The 20,146-nt window shown below is 36.2% G+C and overlaps 1 protein-coding gene across 7 annotated transcripts in view; it reads right to left on the reverse strand.

Moving 5' to 3' along the window:
* The window catches only part of SGCG (sarcoglycan gamma), a 138,797-nt gene that overhangs the window by 42,427 nt on the left and 76,224 nt on the right, over positions 1-20,146 (reverse strand). For all 7 annotated transcript variants that reach the window (XM_055802358.1, XM_055802357.1, XM_055802363.1 and 4 more), the window contains 2 exons: positions 9,552-9,653; positions 5,891-5,978 (listed from right to left, as the gene is read on the reverse strand). In XM_055802358.1, coding sequence (XP_055658333.1) covers positions 5,891-5,978; positions 9,552-9,653 — 190 coding nt within the window. The remainder of the gene's footprint in view (positions 1-5,890; positions 5,979-9,551; positions 9,654-20,146) is intronic.

The following is a 20,146-nucleotide window of genomic DNA, read 5'->3' on the forward strand; positions in this document are numbered from 1 at the left end:
CGTAACATGAAAAAAAATAATCAAAATGCCGATAAGAGAACCAGAAATGATCTGACATTGGAAAGCAGTAGTTTATAGATGGCAATTAATGCTAATGAAGCAATATATTAGGTAGTGACACTTATCTGTTTCCTTAGAATGTTGCTCCTGTTTGAAAAAAGAGGGGTGGGATAGCACAAATGCTCTCATTGTAACAGCTGTTCAGATTAATGTAATGGATATGAAAATAGTCTCTAGGCAGAATTCTGACTGTAATTCTGTTTTCAGACTGCATAAACCATTTAGACTTTTACCATATTCCCATGCTTTCTGAGTGGTGCCGATTTCATGTTTCAAAGTACAGACCAGCAATCTAAATAAATTCCCTCTAGCTTTAAAATACTTTGAAGTGAACCCCTGACCTGGAGCTACTGATATTACTGTTCCTTGGTGTAAATGATTGAACTAGGAGGAAGACCAGCAGCCCACTGTACTGGAATCTGTTCTCACAGACCTTGCATGATTTTGGAAGCCTTTTTCCTTTGTGGTTTATTGTTTTTTCTTCTGAAAAAGCCATATTACAGGCAGGACTTAGGGTCTTCTGTAAGTTGAAGTCTCCTTACATGATCCTTGAAAAATGGACCTTTTCAAAAACTGGCCCTACTTTTCAGTAAATATAGTTGGCACCATGTTGCTTTTCACCCACTTAATATTCGGGAATGGAACAACACTGCAAAAATTGACTGGATTATATTAATCTGCTTGTAGGCTATATATGTAAGCATATATTTACTCAGGTGAAGCATCATTTACTGTTTGATACCAATGTTGCTCTTAAGTATGTGATCACTGATTATATTGTCTATATGTTTCTTTTATATATATTATATATTCTTATCATTCTTTACTGAAAAAATTGAAAAATTTACACTAAGTTGCTCAGGGTGTAAATCAAAGGTGATACATTTCTTTTTTATCCTGCAACTGACCAAGGCTTTGACATAGTTAGAACAGGAATCTTGGAGATAACGGTTAGTAGCTTTCTTCAATTGCTTTCTTGGATTTCTTGGATTATCAAGATTGGATTATCTAGATATTTCAGTTCTGAAGGTTGATGAGCAAGCTGTGATAATGACATCTGAATCTTATTCATGATTTTAAAGACAGGAGCTGTTCCATTGAAAATACTTAACATCTGTTCTGTAGACATCCTTGCCCTGCCTATAAGCATCGCTCTCCATGGCTTTCTTAATACCCTCTGACTCTCAGTTCTGTACCTTCCCACATCTATGCCTTGCTTAGATTCCTTTCTTGCTATCTGTGGGCCAACATGATTTTTTTAAGTTCCATTTCTCCCAGAAGTATTTTCAAAGCAATCACATCCCCATGATCCCTTAACTAAAAGTCCCATTTGCTTTTTTGCTTTAAATTATTATTTTTTAATTATTTACTTGGTTTTAATATGCATTTCGGTGATATATGAGGTTTAAATGATTTTAAAGAGGAAGTCAAACAAAATGTGTATCTGTCATCCAGAGGGATACCAAAGTAAAAAGAGTAGAGCACAGAATTAGTCTGTTTTTTTAGTTATGAACCCTATTATTTTGAAGGTATTCTTTCCCTGGCAAGCTATTAAATGTATTTGCATTCAGTGAGGCTTCTGAAAGCAGTGTAATTATGGAACACTGTCCAAACCACAATGAAGCCTATAGTATAATATAGCCTATATAGAAGCACATATAGTGCTATAATGTCCAGATAACTCCTGCAAGAAGCATGTCACGCAGGTAAACTGGGTAGCATGTAGAAATTTTAAAACAAGAGTGCTCATGGTGGAAGTTGCTTGCATTTGATGTCATTTTACTGTATCTGTGATTCATGAGGGAAACCTTTTTCATTTTTGCATAATATTTGCCTGTTGTCCTCGAGTGAGTACTTCATTGAAACTCCTCAAGTAAAGATTTGTTTCAGATCTCTCTTGTGAATTACTTCTATTAAAGACGGGGTATTTAAATCTGTCTTAGTAACATTAAAATATTTTAACAGGTCATTTAAATCCAATCTTCTATGAGTTAAAAGGTATTGTTGTTATGATCTTACAAGTGATACTGTATTATATTGTCATCTTTGGAATGATCCCAAACTTATCTATACAGCTCCTTCACAATGGCAACTACTCATATTTGTAAGATGAATAGAGTATTAAAACATAATTCCAGCATGCCGGCAACTGTGGAAGGCATTAATTCTTTAGCAAAGTCTTATGCATATGAAGTAAATCAGCCAGCCACCAATTTTTCACACTTCTTATATGGGAACATCATCTTATGCGCATGCATTTTATGACTGGCTAAGGACAATGGCTAAAAATACCGATGGTCATTTACTTTAATAGGCTATCACTTTGCCCCAGCCACTGTTGTTTGACCATATATTTAGATATTAACAGAGTTCTTTATCAAGTTTTTACTGCTCTTTGAACATTTTTCTATCAGGCTAAAATTAGAATGATTTAATATTAGTAATATTTCATGTTAGTATTTACCATGGTACCAACTACACCAGACAGCACATAAGACCAATTATTAACTAATTCAATACATATAATTGCCAGTCAAAAAGATTAAACATCAAATATTTCAAATAATATGCAAATGCACTCTAGCACTTCATTTTGATGTAGTTTTGATTTTCCCAGACTCAAATCATTATTTCACCATCTTATCTAAGTACTTCTTGTAGAGCAAGCCAGAATGCTGTCAGAGAACTTCACTGCTTCAATGTTGAATGTGAAGTGGCTTTGTACACTGAACTATTTTAAAAGATTTGAGATGCAGGTCTTCCAGTCTATATTCTGCTCTTTCCTACTGGTTTCCTCATATGCTGCCTAAGCTAGATACAGCCTCTCTGCACAGCCTGACAGCCTTTTGTCTGGACAACTCTTAAGTATTTGGCTTTCCCTTAGGAAAAGGTTGAAGAGGCTTGAGATGATAGGGTACAAAAACTACTGAACGGCATGTTACTGGGAATAGAGCCAGGAAAGCCAGGTGATGAAAAGCAGAGAAATAGAATTAAATTACCAATAAGAAGGGAAAATATGAAATATGGGTGATACTTGCTATAAATGATTCACCAATGATGAGACAGTTCCCATCCAGCAGAATTCTACCTGCTAAACACCACAGTCCATATTCTACAACATTTCCATTGACCCTTCTCTGTCTATCAGGTCTTCACAAAGTTTTCTTCAATCTAGATGCCTCTAGCCTTACAGAGCAGATGTTTTAAACTTTCTGTTTATTTAAGGCAGCACATGCCATCTCACTTTCTGTACAGATCTTTGTTAATGCTCTCAGAAGACTAAGGGTAACTGGGAAGGGAAAAAAAGAAAAGATGGTCTGAGATTTGTTGTTATTTTTGCCAGGCTTAATTTTCTTAAGGTAATATCTATACCCATTGGCTGGCACAATAAGTAAAGTATCTTTCATTTCAGTAAAATATATCCTTTACACTGCTTCCAGCACTGAAGCTCTCTTTGTTAACAGGAAAGATACACTATGGGTGAGTATCTGAGACTGCTCATTTATGGACCTCAGTTACAGTACAGGTGCCAAAGTCCAAATGGGCCATATCACTCTTCAGCGCTGACATTTCCCCACCCCCCCCACCCCAACAAAGTTTCTTAATTGTTCATGCAGAAACATTGTCTGAGAAGCAATACACCTTCCACCTGCCAAAGGTATGTTCTATTTCCAGCCTGAAATATGGAGGTGCCATATTTCCATAGGGACACAGTCCTTTAAGTGAATCATATTAAAATATGATGACAGAACGAGCAGCAGAAATGAGAGCAGCTTTTTTCACTTTCATGCAAAAGCACCCATTAACGATGGGGTGACTTGTCTGACAAGTGCCTAAACTCAATACAGGACCAAGTATTCATGAACATCTTTATAGCACACCTTTCCTATTAGCAGTTCTAGTTCATGCAGGCTGGACACAGCCTGTCAAACAATTCATCAGGCCTTTGGGCTACTGTGTAACATGATTTCACCTGTAAATTTCCCAGGCTGGCAGGGATCAGGTTGGATAAATTAGGGTGGTGGTCCATGATTTGTTCTGTGGTCTGCTTTTCCCAAACGACCTCCTGAGAACTTCTCATCAGGCAAGATGGACACATGACCACAGTGCAGATACACATCTGGTCCCACGATGGGTAACCACAAACACTATGTAGCAGTCAGAATCAACAGCATACATATTGTGTCACAGAAATTTTGACCATGTGATGTGTTTGGTTTGGTCATGTGGTTACTGTATAGTTAATTATTGCAAACTGATTTAATAACTTTACTAATAATATGAAACTGTACATTTCATACCTTAATTCTTACCAAAATTATATATGGATGCAACTATCATGTTTTCATAAATACTTAGGGGCATCTTCTTAAGAGGAATTATTCAGATCTTTATCAATAGATTGAATAAAAAAAAAAAAAATTGAAAACATTTAAAGGCCAAATCGTGATTAACTGTATAATTATACATCTTAAGTGGAAAAGCAGGCTCCTTTGTAAGTTTTAAATTACATATTTTATCTGAAGTTTGTTTGAAAACAGTGAGGCTTGCAAAATGTTCAATAAATTGATATAATTCTTCAAACAGGAATTGCCACAGAAGTTACACAGTCTCATCAGCATGGAAAAGCTGCTCATGAATGCTCATCTGGGTCCCAGTCTAGTAAACTATTTAAGCATATCATGTTAGTCATACAGTTAAATAAGGAGAAATTTATGCTTTGCTGCATGAGGTTCTTAGAAGACACAAGTTAATTAATTGTTACATTTTCCTCCAAAGTCAATAAAAGTTGAAAAATATTAACAAAACTAAGAAAAATTCCATTGTGTCTGACCCATATTGTTGCAATTATTGCCTGAAAAATACGATTTAAAAAGTTAAGGTCTGCTCATTCTTGCTGCCAAGATCTATCACCAACACGTAGCTAGACCTATTGATTTAACTTAGTATACCAAGGTATCTTATTGCTACCAAATATAGTAAAACATGTACATTTCCAAGTTGTGAACTGGCATTTTCTTTTAGGACATCTGCTTCAATGTATTTCTCTCTGGAATACTAGGAAATTGAGAGAGACATAGCTGTATTCTGTTGCATTTTCTTTCTATGATTTGCAACTACCAACAGACATTTACACAAGAAAGAGTAACTTCTGCAGTGACCTTTCTTGCATAACTGCAATAAAGAAGTGCTTCAAATATTTGAATTTGAATCTCCACCTATCTCCTATGAAGACAGGCTAAGAAAGTTGGGGTGCTTCAGCATGGAGAACAGAAGGCTCTGGGGACACCTTAGAGCAGCCTTCCAGCACCTAAAGGAGCCTACAGGAAAGCTGGAGAGGGACTTTTTACAGTGGCATGTAGTGATGGGAGAAGGGGGAATGGCTTTAAACTGAAAGAGGGCAGATTTAGGTTAGATATCGGGAAGAAATTCTTTCCTGCGAGGGCGGTGAGACACTGGCACAGGTTGCCCAGAGCAGCTGTGGCTGCCCCATCCCTGGCAGTGCTCAAGGCCAGGCTGGATGGGGCTGTGAGCAGCCTGGTCTGGTGGGAGGTGTTCCTGCCCATGGCAGGGGGGTGGGACTAGGTGATCTGGAAGGTCCCTTCCAACCCAAACCATTCTATGATTCTATGATTTACAGAATTAACGCTTAACTGAGAAATTGAAAAGATACTGTTGGCGTTTACTGAGTGGCAGCTAGACTTTTCAAGTATTACCATAATAGTAAAAAATAATCACATATTTAGTGCTTTATTTCTTCAAAGTGCCTTTCAAATATTCATTACAATGTTTCCAAAACAGTGAAAAAGGAAAAATCATTTAGACTTACCAACATTTAATCTGCCTGTGACTTCCCCATTTGAATTGCGAGCATTCACAGTCACATTGTGAGTAGACTGGAGAAGCAGTGATGAGTCCTGAAGTATGGAGAAAGAAAAAAAAAAAAAAAGAGTAGATTCAGCAGAATAATTAGAAATGTTAACAATTTTCAAAATTTATTCTAGTTATTACATTAAACTCAGTCACTGAAAGAGCTTTGCAGCTACAAAACCATACACAGGTGTTATCAAATAATCTGGGCATATATTTTTGATTACTTTCACTATATGAGATTTAAAAGAAGAAAAAAGTTATAGAGAATACTTCAGGTGAACAAAATCTGTGTTACTGGCCCAATGAACATGGTTGCTAACATTTTATCTTTTGGAAAAAAAAGCTTAAGTACTAGATTTACTACATTTCAATACATAATCAAGACTCCTACAGGACAGCCATTTAACTGAAGTGTGAGTACCCCAGTCTGCAAATTTATACTGTCATATTAACTTGGTGAGAAACATGCATATGCATTCTGCTTCCTCAGTGGTCCGTGCAGCCTGTAAGCTTTGGCTTGATTTTGGCACCTAGCACTGACTCTCCTGGTAAGGAAACTCACAGTGGGTGATGGAAAAAGTGGCAGGTTGGCTAGCTCAAAGCTGACTGTAATAGATGACAGTACAGATAAGAGTGTCAGTCTAAATTAAATCATCTCCTTGTCCACCACTCAGAAAGATGACAGAAGTCTATCAGCAGATTGAACAGCATCACCTGCGTGTCCACATCCCTGCATCATGATTTGAGCCTAATACACCCTATGCTGTTCCGTATCTGGTGTCCTAGTATACAAAATCACATCTGAAGGTCACAAAGCAATGGCACTCATGCTCAGTTTAACTCTCCTCACAAGCTGCATCACAGCTGGGACATTTGCAGAGCAATCAGTCTCATGCCTATCCATCATTGTGTGCTACTTATGGAAGCTAGAGCATGCCAAGCAGGTGTAATTGGTATCTTTATTCATCCCTACCACACCACACCACAATCCAGACTAGCTATGGTAGGCAATTCAAACTTTCATGTCATTCTTAAGACTGCAGCCAGTGCGGAATTACTTTACCAAAACATCCCCTTGTGTTAACTCACGGCTTGGTGTTGTGCTTGTTGAACTACTCCCATCATTTCCATAACTTATTCCCAAATGTTCCACTCATACTCTACACTTCAGGCCCGTTGGAGCCTCCTCAACCTTCTCCTTGTCTTGACGAGCAGACAAGTAATTGTTTTGAAAGACCCTGCTGCCCACTGTGCCCCATCAGACTAGGCATGGACAATTAGTATGAACTGGAAAAAGAAGGTCAACAAAGATCAGGTAAATATATTACGTTTAAGTACATGTGCTAAATGACTCACAAATCTGGGCATTTTTGTTACACTTATTTGACAGCTGCTGGTTGATCTAAAAAATAAGTTAGTAATTTGTAGTATCAAAAGTAAGTGCAAATCAACTGTTTTCTAGACCTGTGGCTTCCACACGTGTATTGTTGACTAATTAGAATCTAGTAACACATTGATAAATGCTCATCTTTTATCTTTCTATGAATATCTATTAGCTAAGATGCAGCGGTGTTGCCCACAACTCTTGTGTCGGGCTCATAATGAAGCCATAAACTTGTAATAGGCTCCAGAGATGATGCACAGCAAGTAGATTTTCTGCTACATACTTTCTTAGCACTTTGGAGAACTCATTAGGTGAGAAAAGCTGTTAGGATACTGCAAGGAGAAAACTATTAAGGCAAGGGAGAAAGCTGATATGATAGCTGTGAGTGGCCCAATTCTCTAACAAACAAATTTGGAAAAAGAAATCATAACAAATAAGCAACTTTATGAGAACAAATATAAAGATGGCACTCAGGAGATCAAACTATAGCCAACTAAGCCTCCAGAGAGTTCAAATATTTTAAAAAGCAAGCAAACATACAAACAAACCCCGTCTAATAAATTATCAGTTCATAGGGGGCAGAGACATGCCATAGCCTGAAGGCTCTAATTAATGCATCCTACTAATGATCATGATGGGTCATTAAACAGCTAAGCTTATATTAGATACTGCCACACCTCTTTTATCCTATACTGTACTAAATGTATTAAGAGCTGGAAGGAATATTAAAAGAGCACGAACGGTAGTTTAACATTGCATAACGATTTTTGGGGGCAGAGGGAGTTCTTCAGTATTAGCTATTCTGGTCTTAAAAAGTTACATGTCTTATTGGATAAACACCCTTAAGGGAAATTCATTTAAGCACATAAATAGTTCTCCCACTGCCTATGAGGCAGAAGAGAATACAGCATAAGAAATAAAATGGAAATATAGATTTACTAATGGAATTTCACCCTCTAAGTAAGAGCTGTTCTGCTACTGGAAATACCTGTTGCAGAAAGAAAAAGAAAGGCTTAACAGACATCAAATATGTTGGCATTGCTTAAATTTCAGTAATCGAGCATTTTAACAACCTCATTCTGATAAATCTATCTATATTTTCTCTTGCTATAGTGATACAAACACCAACTTTTCCCCTAGGTTCAGAAAAGTCTCATAGCTGGCTATCTCTTCTTGTTGAGGAAGATTATATGCTTGAAGTAATGAAAGAGCTATATTTGGCTTTCACTATCATTGAATACTTTATTCAGTGAAATGTCCCACTGGTTGATGACAATGTTCCTAAAACATGGCTTTATTTTGTGAGCATTTGGATTACAGATGATAGTTTTGAAAAATATTCATTTTGTTGGCCAGAAACAGATATTGCTCTACAAAAAAATTTACTGGAACAAGTTTCAGAGTTCACCTGGATATTTAAAAACCAATGCAGATTCTTTCTTCCTTCGTCTAAACCCAGTACTTCAATAAAAATTTTTCATACCATTTCCATTCTCAGTGCCATTTTAAATTCAACCTGCTTGATATTTTCTTTGACCAAGTATTTTATTCCTTTTTTATCTCAATAATAACAAAATTTTCTGCCTATGTAAAAAAGATTAAATCCTAAATCTTTTAATTTAGTCTTGCAGACTTTATATACATAAGTATATAAAGATATCATGTATTTAATATTGTTGCCCTAAAAGTGACAAAACCCGAACTTATTAGAGAAATTGTAACTTTTCCGATAGGATCCACTAGTTTTAGAAATACTGAAACCAATCTGTAATGGATGGATAAACAAAACAATCAGTTTCACAGGGAAGCCTGCATCAAAAAATAATCTCGCTAAAAATAATTTTAAAATTCTTACATACTCTTAAAATTTCAGCATTACTTACACACACTGACCTTTGTAACTCCTTTTTGAGCTACTTTTTATCATATGCCTAGGAGAAAAATGTTAATTCTACCACAGCATCAGAACATTGACCTTGCAGCTTCTAAAGCATGCAAAAAACCGTCTGCATGCACATACACCCCCCCCCCCCCCATATTTCCATGACACACACACACATTTCCATGACACACACACCCACACAGACAACCCCCCCCACACCCACACACCCCCCACATGCCCAAACCCACACCCACACATACTTCCATGACAGATGCCTGGACTTTGCCTAAATTAAACTGTTCATAAGTGCATTAATATTTCTTCAGCATTATTGAAAGACTATCTGCTTACCACTCGAGAATGGATTTCTTTGGCATAAAGAGGGAATAAGAATTCTGATTCCCCTTCCAGACGAAGGCCTTCTTTAGTAACACGCAGGTGTCCCATTCCAGTCTGAGGAGAAGATGCAAGAGTTATACGTATTTCGTTATTGTTGTTGTATTTTTTTTGTTCTTCTCATAAACTCAAAAATTTGCAGAGCTGCCTGCCTCTAGTCTATTGATAAAGATACCTATACTAATGCATTTAAAATTTTGAGAATTTGCCATTTCTTGCAGGAGTACGTTTCTTTAAGAAATTATAGCTTTTAAGAAAAATTTATAAAGGTCGGTTTTGGGGTTTTGTTGAAGAAAAAATACAGTATTACAGCCATTAAATTAAAAAGAAGTGCATTTATATTGGCTGCGTTGAAATAGACTTTGTACTTGCCTTCTAAAAATGCCATGAACAATAAAATTTTACACGAGTACTCACATAAAACAAACCTTAAGTTAACATCTCAAGGTTTATTCTATTAATAATGTATTTTACAAGGAATGTAATAATTCTAACTGTATTGAAGCGACAAAGAGGGATTTTTATTTGCTTCCATTTTCAGTAATTACTTCTTTTTAATTAATTTTTCATTCCTTGGTTTATTTTTTTTTCTGCTCTAATTGTAGGTCAAGGCTCTAAGTCTCACACTATCATCTTCTTCTCTCTTTATCACCTGCTTGTCAGTTTTTGTACCTTCCTCATTCTTAAAGACTCCCTCCCAAATTTAGCCCAGTTGTGCTCTTCCAGCACATATCTTATTTCATTCTTTTTCCTTACTTTTATGATTATCATAGAATTGATAATGTGAAAGATGATTGAGGAATTACTTCAGTAAATACTGTTGACGACTTGCAAGCTTCAGCCACAAGGTATTTCACTGGTATTTAGCTAATTTGTAAAGGATTCACCACTCACTCTACCATAAAAAGTGAGAGAAAACTTTGCAAAAAATTTGCAGACTTACAGTTCAGCCACATGTGAAAATATTTCAGGTCAACTGCTTTAAACTACAGGGAGTAGGTGGAAGGGCTAAATAAAAAACAATAAATCCAAAAAGTATTTCCACTCCAAGTATTTTTCAGGTTGTCTCCACATAAGCAGAGAAGAAGAGATATATGACAGGCCACTGATGATGATACATCAATAACCTGTTCATCTAATGAATTATGCCTACCAATGATAAAAGTTAAAACTTTAAGAGATTGCCATTGTTTTCAAATATTCTACGTTCTGACAAATGAGTTTATGTATTTATCTCTATATAAAAAATGCTAAATAATGTCTAACTAGCCTTCAATGAAAAACTGCAGCTATTTGAACAGGCTTTAAGAGAGACAAAGAAACAAGCTTTGTTAATTCCATAAGGTAAGAAATACTAATGTCAGCAGTTCATTCCACTGGAGAGCACAACTACGATTCCTCCTCAGCAAGGATTTATTTCAGGAGAGAGGCTTTTAGAGTAGTTATTTATGGAATATGTTACTCGGGGTCAAATATTTTACTGCTTTGAAATATATAATATACTGACTTTTCTCAGTGGAAGCAGACACAATTTTTAAATGCTACACCATTGCAAAGCTTTTAAAAAGTACCTGGTATATACTGATACATCTCATGAGGCAAAACTAAAAAAATACCTGTGATGAGTCCCCTACGGATTTCACAATCACAATTCCTAGCCAGCATGGAGTAATTTAGAAAGATGTTTTTCTAGTGAAAACCATGGATATTTTTTTCTAATTTGTAATACAAAACAGAGATCACTTCAACACTCTAAAAACACACAAGTTTTAAGACAAACACTTTAGAAAAACATGACATGAAATGTCAGGATATTCTAAAGAAATACCACTATCAAATGGCTTTCGTTTAACTAATTTTAGGGTCTTGTTATTTGCTCTGATCTCATGCCTTTTCCCATCAGGTGAAAGTAGAATATACTACACATCAGGTTTAAACAGTTTGCATATTTTTCTGGAATATAAAGAACTAAATAAACAGTGTATTATAGAGCAAGTATTAAAAATGACATTGACAAATCTGAAATTTAAGAAGGCAGAGGAAGAAGTAGCAATTAATTCTTGCTCTGAAGCTGATGGGGAAAATTAAAAAACTCCTGGGTGGCAATCTCCATCCTGCCTTTGGCTTTGCCAGGAAGAAATGTTTAGCAGAGAAAAAAACACGCTATAATGACGTTGAAAAAGAAGATTATGCAATTTACTCAGCACAGCCTTTCTAATGGATTCAGATTTTTCAGCAATGATTATTCTAAAAATGCTATATAGACAAAGGAATGTCTTTGACATCAGGAATAATATGCCATATGACAAAACTTAGCAATTAACTTATCTATACGTTCTTATTTTTCAGTAAATCCAGTCATATCACTCAGGATTACTTTGTACGTCTTCAAGTATGTCCTATTTTTGTCATCAGATTTTTCATTTAAGCATTGACACAAAGCTCACATTCTCACATATTTGAATAAGAGCCTCTTATCCATTCTCATTGACCACTGGGACGTGCAAAAACACACGGAAATTTAGACTTGGTTTACCTGCATAAGTGACTATCTGTGATGACTAACAGATAAAGTCTATAACATGCATGAGAACAAGAAAAATGTGGATTTCATATAATGATCCTCACTTCTATTACCTTTGTGACTAAACAATTATTATTTCCTTAGCATCTCAAGATTGTAAAAGTACTGAGTTATGCAGTGCTGTGATATGAGGAAATTCTATTATGCCCCTTTTATAATTGGCAAATTGAAGTTACGTGGAATATAAGAGAGGGATTTAGGATAAACAACCACCCTAATGCACTGAGATCCAATGAGAAGTTCCATGAAACAGAAGAGTATAATAGTTACACATAATCTCTTGACAACCACTCTGCTTCTTACATTACCAGTTAGGAGAAGGCAGTTATTATTTACTGAGTATTGTGACTTCCTCAGTGATGAACAACCTTGATGCTTTCAGTTTCAAGGTTTTGATTCCATTCCTATTCAAATCATTGAATTAAAATATTTCTATTATTTCTATTGACTTGGGGAAAGTGTCCAGGTATCAGTTAGATGTGGATTTTGATGCAGTTATACAATAAGCTATTGATTGTGTGTGTGGGAAGTGCTTCACTGAACATAGATATATGGCAAGTTTGGATTCTTGTTATCCTGATGTTGGTGACTGTCACTGCTTGAGTGTACTGGCCCTGAGCTATAACACATTATTGTGCATATAGCTTTGAGACTCGTTTTCTAATTACTCTCAGCCCTCAGTGAGGCAGGGACCGAGCTGTATAGAAGAGGAGGATGAAATGGTACCTCTGTAGACACTAAGCAGATTTTGCTATTGCTGCAAGGAGTTGACTGGCATGGAAACTGCTGGCAGCTGCCAAACCCTTATGCATCAAAGATGCAATTTAGCATCAGTGTTCACAAAGGTGTGACCAGTCTTCATTTCAAAACTGCTATGCATATTCTAATTGGAGTAACAGGATGTCTTCAACCGCACTAAAAGCATTTTTCATCATTTGAATATGCTCCCGAGGACCTAAGTGCTTGTAGAAACAGAGACAAGGCCTTCTACAAAAAAATCCAGCTGAGAGTGTGTTCAAGCCTCATTAAAGCTCAACAAAACTGAATTGCTTATACAGGGGTACTCCAAACAACCTGAAATGAGTAGCCACCACTACCAGAATCCTAGGTAAGACTCACTGTGCTATGGAGCATCTGGATGGGAGGAGTGTCTTGGGTGGGTTATCATTCTTTTCGACACAACAAATATAAAATATTTTTCCTCCGAAATAATGGGAAGCAGTTCCGTCCTCCACAAAGCCAGCAGAGGAGTGCAGTACGTCCACAAGCCATGGAAAGGCCCTAAAGTTTCTTTCAAAGGACTGTAGAAGGACTAAGTCTTTCTTCAGGACCAAAAAGTTCCAAAAGCCATACTGATGGCTCTGGTGGTATGGCCACCTTCTTCTGGCTATGAATATCTGTGTCAAAGAAAAGGGAGAAATGACTGGATAAAAGCAAGTTTAACAGCATCGGTATGGCTAGTGCTAAAGGCCTGTCTTGTTAAAACAGGATGCAAGAACTTTCCCTCTTTCACCTGTTGTTATAGTGGGACCTGCTGCACTGGCTCATGACCATGAAAGTCACGTGGAAGGAGATGCACAGTGCCGTAGGACTACTAGGTGTGGAAAGAAGATGTAGCTCTAGGGCTTTTGCACTCACAGCAACTTGCCCTCAGGTAGTTGAGCATCATGCTGTCTATGGATTATGGAGTCAAAACAGCATCAGATAATATTTTTGGGACTTGTTTCCCAAGCCAATATAATAATGTAGAGGTCTGCTGCTGTAGGCATGTGGCTTTAAAAACAAGGATGAGGCATGAGGAACATTCATTCTGTTTACAAATAGTATTTCTAGTCACCTCAATTCAACCAGTAACTGTAACTTACGTTTTCCTGTCAATATAGAAACTGAAACACATGGGGGCTGACTATATTGGGTCAACCACTCTTCATATAATTTCATATAATTTCTTATAATTTCGTATAATTTCATATCATATCATCACTATTGCTGCACCTTCTGACTTCACTTCAACTGCAGTCCTCAGACTCCTCTGGACAACAGAAATCAAACTTCTGGTCTATGTATCAGCTAATAGCTGCACAGGAAGATGTCTATTTTCCTCTTCTGGGTAGAGATCAAATACTGGAAAGATAGGCATATCCATATATTCGCATGGTTACAACAAAAAGATCTCCAAGTTGATTCAAACACTAGCTTTAACACACACTCAATTCCAATCAAGTGGCTCCTCTCTCAGGAGTTAACAGCATGTTTAATTTGTAGTGTCTGCTCCTTGAATATTCAAATTTTCCAAATATTAAAAATCCACACATGCTGTAGTTGCTGATTGGAACTGATAACGATATTAACTTCAGACTAGAGAGGGTGCAGCATTTCCATTCAGGTAACGCCTTTTCTTACTTACAGGATACTTACATCCTACTTCTAGGCCAGCCCAGGGAAAGACCTTGGCAAGTTCAGACCAAGACATCATTTGTTGTGCCCCAAAGCTAGTTCAATTAATGGCTTTATAGATCCAGCTTTCACTGCAGTACTTCTTGCAGAAATTACTATTTGGAGAACTTGCTTTGCAAACAAGAGTGTACTGTTTCATTGAGATAATAGGTCTGTGGGTAGAGATTGTTAAAAAGCAATCAGCAAAACAGGATTGGTAATGAATCTGATGAAACTCTCTGTTTGACTTACAATATCTATTTTGGAGCTAAGTACGTGCTTGGTATAATAATAACATTACTGATGCCTCATCTCGTTTTCTGTTGCAAGGACTCTATTTCCTGGGCTCAGACAGAGAAGGTTATCCGACTCCTCTTCTTAGGTGACAGTGGAGTCTTTTCTGTCAAAGACATGGGTCAAGTCAGAGCCCTTAGCAACAGCAAGCACTCCTGGAACAGAAGTTAGTTTCACCTGGCTTAGAGCTGGATACAGACTAAAACATTCTTTACAGATACGGGTAGAAAGAGGGTAGGTAATATTCCATGATCTAGAAAAGTAGATGGCCACTTTGAACTCAGTATTTATTTGAGGAAATGAAAGATGCAAATTCATCACATCGTTGACATTTGCTTAGTTTTGATAAGATTCCTTTCATAAAACAGGATTAATATTTAAGAAGCATACTGTCAAGATATTTTCAGGTCCTCCTTGTCCTGATATATACAATAACAGACTTTCTTAAGTAAAGAAAGGTATTAATTACAACAGGTATTACTCAAGAGGATAAAATGGCTTCTCAAAACAGATTCGGTTCCAGCTTCACTTCCTTGTTCAGTGAGGACCAAATTCCGTCTGTTCCTACAGACATTTCAAAGCTGGATAATACTCAGCTAATAAAAATGCCATTACATCTGGCGTTACATCTCCTGTGACTGATTTACTCAACATTAAAAAAATAGACCAATACTCCCACTGCTACATGTATTTATTCAGGAATTGAGTTTTCATAAGTTGGCTAATTCATTTTATTGTATTAACATTTGTAATTATGCAACTTAGCTAAGGAAATGGAATTAAATCTTTTCCTTTGATTTGTAAAGGTTGTCAAGAGGATTTTCTTCAGAACAACATCGCATGATCTTTATTTTTTGAATTCCTCTGTGGAATCAGGGATATTTGCACGGTGTATATGATTACACAGACTACGCATTGATTCAATATTGTAAATCCTATCATTTGTACGAGGGGATGTTTCATCTTATGGTCTCAGTGCTCTATGCCTTGTGTAAGCACACAGTGACAAGCATCTCCACCCTGACAGAATTTGCTGTCTAAATAGTCAAGATGATAAAAATGTGAGATGGAAGAAGGACAAAGAGATATTGCATTCATCACAAAGCACTGTTGAAGATGCCTCCAGCTAGCTCTGTGTGAAATTAATTAATTAAATAATTTACCTTATGTTTTGTCTTGCAATTATCATTCACATTCATTTTAAAATATCATACAAAATGGCAGCCACTGCAGTATATTACAATTAAAAACAGATCATCTCCATTAACAATCCAACTTAATTTTGAATTACCCAGACTTCCCCTCATCTTAGTATAACTGATAAATTAAAGTTTACGAGCAGAGTTTTGGTCATCTTTGCTAAAGGCCATCATGGCCACTTTTTGATTCATGGTACAAAAATTTAGTAGGAACAGATTTTATACATAAAAATATAATAATCTAATATGTTTCTCTGGTGACATTATTGATAAATGCATTTTTGTAAATCTCATCAAGCAAAATGTAAAACAAATCTGTTGAATTTTCCCTATACTGTATCACAGCAAGCTCTACTCCAGCACTGACAATAATACCAGCTTTAAAATAATGGCATAAATATATGCTATGCATCAATAAAATGGTAGCTTACCATGTATTTGTATAAATTAATTTTACAATGTACACAAAAAATAACAGCAATGACAAGGAAATGAAATATAAAGTTGGAAAGGGTGACAGCTTTTTGCAGTTCCTGTTGGATTACATATAGAATTGACAATTTCCAATCCATACCCTACTCCATAGTTAGGACCTGATCATATATTTTCAGATTTTTTATTTGGTTGAAGATGAATTTTTTTTTTTTAAATAAAACCCTGTTTTTCACTCATGAAATAAATATTTCAACATAAAAAGCAAGGAGAAAGTTTTAGGAAATTCATGTATTTCCCAGCACAGATAATGAGGAGTTTTAAATCAATTACATTTTCATTCTGTATTGCTTAATTATTATTACACTTCATTCAACTACATTTTCCCCACAGCTTTATGTATACAGAAATGTATATTTGGAAAAGTTTAGTAGCAGCAGTCAGTGCACCTAAATATAAGGCAATTTAAGTGTGGACAAACACGACTTCTCATAATCGTTCTGTCTGAGCAGACTTGAAGGTACAGACAAGGTTTTTAACCAAAAGACATTTTAAAAGCCAAAAAAGAAGTGCTTGAGAATATATGAGACCATTGTAATATGTACACACGTTATATACGGAGATGGCACCTGCATGCTCCCTAAAAAGGAAGTAGGTCAACTATTAGAACAAAAAATGAATCAACAAAACAGGTGATGGAGGTTTCAGGTCATTAAGGAAGTAAATGTGTGAAGACCTGATAGAGAACTGTGGAAAGCCTTTGAGGAAACAAGAATGTAAGGACTTCACATTTATTTCTGTGGACAGGGCAGGTACGTTTCTTAAACACAATGGGAAAACATGTGCTAGATAAAAAGGAATGGAAGAAATTGTAGGAGTGGTCATGTGCTTCTAGAATTTACAGGCTTGGGGATTTGTAAAAACAGTAGTAAGGCTACTAGTAAGATCTTTGTTACGTATCTGAAAGTCTTCAAAGACCTGCAGAGAATCATAGAAACCATTGGATTTTCTTGTTAATTCACACCAAGGGAAACAAAACTGGTGTATGGCTTAGCCATAGGCTATTGAATGGTTCTTCTGAAGAACTATACAGCTGGTTCTGACTCTGTCTTCTACATACTGGTCCACTATGGAAAACCTGTATGGAAACAGTTTCTGTGTGCGGTAAAAGAGAGAATCAAAAAACCAGCAGAACTCCAAAGGTATAATTCAATATGAATACTCCTGAAATTCTCTGGCAGGCAGATCTGTACATTTTAGGAGAACATATCTGTTTAATGGGAAACTGCTTATTACATAGGATTTATTGTCCTTTCCTAGTCTTGTCGTGCTCACAGGTCCCAATCTGGATGGAGGCCCTATTGTGCTAGACATTGCAGAAACACATAGAAGGTATTCATTAGCTGCAAGTACTAACATGACAGACAATACATGAACTAGAACATGACATACAAAGGGTTTAACCAAATGTATGTCTTAGGGAGCCACCATTTCCGAACAGCGGTTACTTTCCTGTCTGACTGATTTACTGAAGCTTGGCAGGCTTAGGTCATTTCAGTGTCAGTCTCAAAACTGACATGTCCCAAAAGTTGCACATGGAAAAACGGCAGTTCAGGAACTCTGCATAGTGAATGTTTCTGATCAGATGTCTGGATTTCATACATGAATGCATATGCAATTATTTGTATATGGAACACAGAAACAGGAATTAGATCCAAGTTTTCATTTTCTTCATCTTATGATTGATTCAGTAGGCTGGGCTTGACTTTGGGTACTAAATGGCAGAGTAAGTGCATGCCACAGCATGTCCCCCATCACTGTATCAGCACCTCTTTGGGAGAGTGGATTTTGAGCAGAAGAGGGCCTGCACACATCACTCTTGTAAGCACTCAGGCGCCTGAGATCAAGGTTGGAGCTCACACGCAGGCAAGGTGCAATCAGGTATGCACTTGGATCCAGGCACTGGGAAAGAAGCCTTCAGGTCCCACATTTTGCAAATGTTATTTGTTGTCATCAGTGTGCTCAACCTCAATCTGTGTCAACCTATGTTATTCTAAGAAATGTTACAGTAATTTTTCACTCAATATGTGAATTTCTGTAATAATATTGCTGAGTAAATGATAATTTGAAGACACATTAAAAGTCTTTATGGAGATTTAACCTCTTCTATGAATATAGAATAGAATATAGCTAATAGCACTAGAAAAATCAGACTGTTTCATGGACACAGACATTTTCCAGGTCATTCCTGAACCACACAAACTGTAAATTTCACCAGCTCTATCATTCATCACTACTATTTCCTACATTAGAACAGCTCTGCTTGCTCCTGGGAGCAAAAATACATGCCAAAAACCCAAGGAAATGTGCAGTTGAATGTTACTGATTGTGTCTGAGCTCAGAAAAGAAGGTACATCAGACCATAAGATCAGAACATCTGTTTTTCCTTTGGCAGAGTGTTTGCCAAAAGCAGCTTCATTAAGTTTTCCCATACAACTTAAAACTAGCAAAGCAGAATCAAAACCTGCAGTCAAGCCCTCACGAACTCATCTGTCCACAGACCTTACACCTGCATGTACACTAGAATCTCACTGTACTCACATCTTTGAAAACTCTTTATCAAGATTACAAATTATACCAAAACCAACATTTTTTTATTTAAACAAGTGCTCTTCCACACTCTTCCACATTTGATTCATAATATAATTCAGATTAATAAAATGCTTTAATAAAATACATTTTTATATGTACCTAAGTATATATCACAGTACTGAGAAATCTTACTTTCTTTGATAACAGCTTTTCTGCAGTAAGTATTTCAATATCTTTCAAAAACTACTCCTTCCATAAAATATTTAAATATTCACCACCTGACAGAGAAAATGGGAATGACTGTGGCCTGGTTGAAGGCAAATTATATTTAATGTATTGGAGAGATAGCAAAATACAGCTGTTCAGGATTATTCAGAGTAGAAACTATGGAATATTGGTGTTCTGATATGAAAACATTTTATTAAAAATTAGGATGAGAATTTGTGAATAATTAAAGAAATATTTCATTTCATTTCAGTATTAAAAAATGTAACATTCTCAAAATGGCAACTAATTCCATGGAGCACTGTTAATCATAAAACGCATGGAAAGGCTGTACAAGTTCATTAGTGTATGTCTTTGCAGTGAAGGAGAACTCTTGCCGTGAATGAGTGTTTTTTACCACACATTTTTATTGCTGTCTGGTCTGGTTTTAAATGTTCCAAATGATTGGGCATCTCCAATTTAATAAGGCATGCTATCACACAGTCTAGTAAGTCTCAGTGTCAGAAAGTGTTACTTGATTTTCAGTTAAAATTGTGCTTTCTTAATTAATCACATTCCTAGTTTTGTATTTTTCATATTTCCTTAATTACCTCCACCTTTGATGCCTGAATTTCTAAGTGCTTAAATCGTTGTTCACGCAAGTATTTGATTATAATCAGTTGGTTTTTTTCAAAATATATATATTTAGATCAAGATCAGTATCATTGTCAGCCAACTAATGTATATATATTATATATAGTTAGCTTTTCAACATTTTTGTCATACAGTTAAATGTAAATAAATTGATA

The sequence above is a fragment of the Falco peregrinus genome, chromosome 4, assembly GCF_023634155.1.
Source record: "Falco peregrinus isolate bFalPer1 chromosome 4, bFalPer1.pri, whole genome shotgun sequence".
NCBI lineage: Eukaryota > Metazoa > Chordata > Aves > Falconiformes > Falconidae > Falco > Falco peregrinus.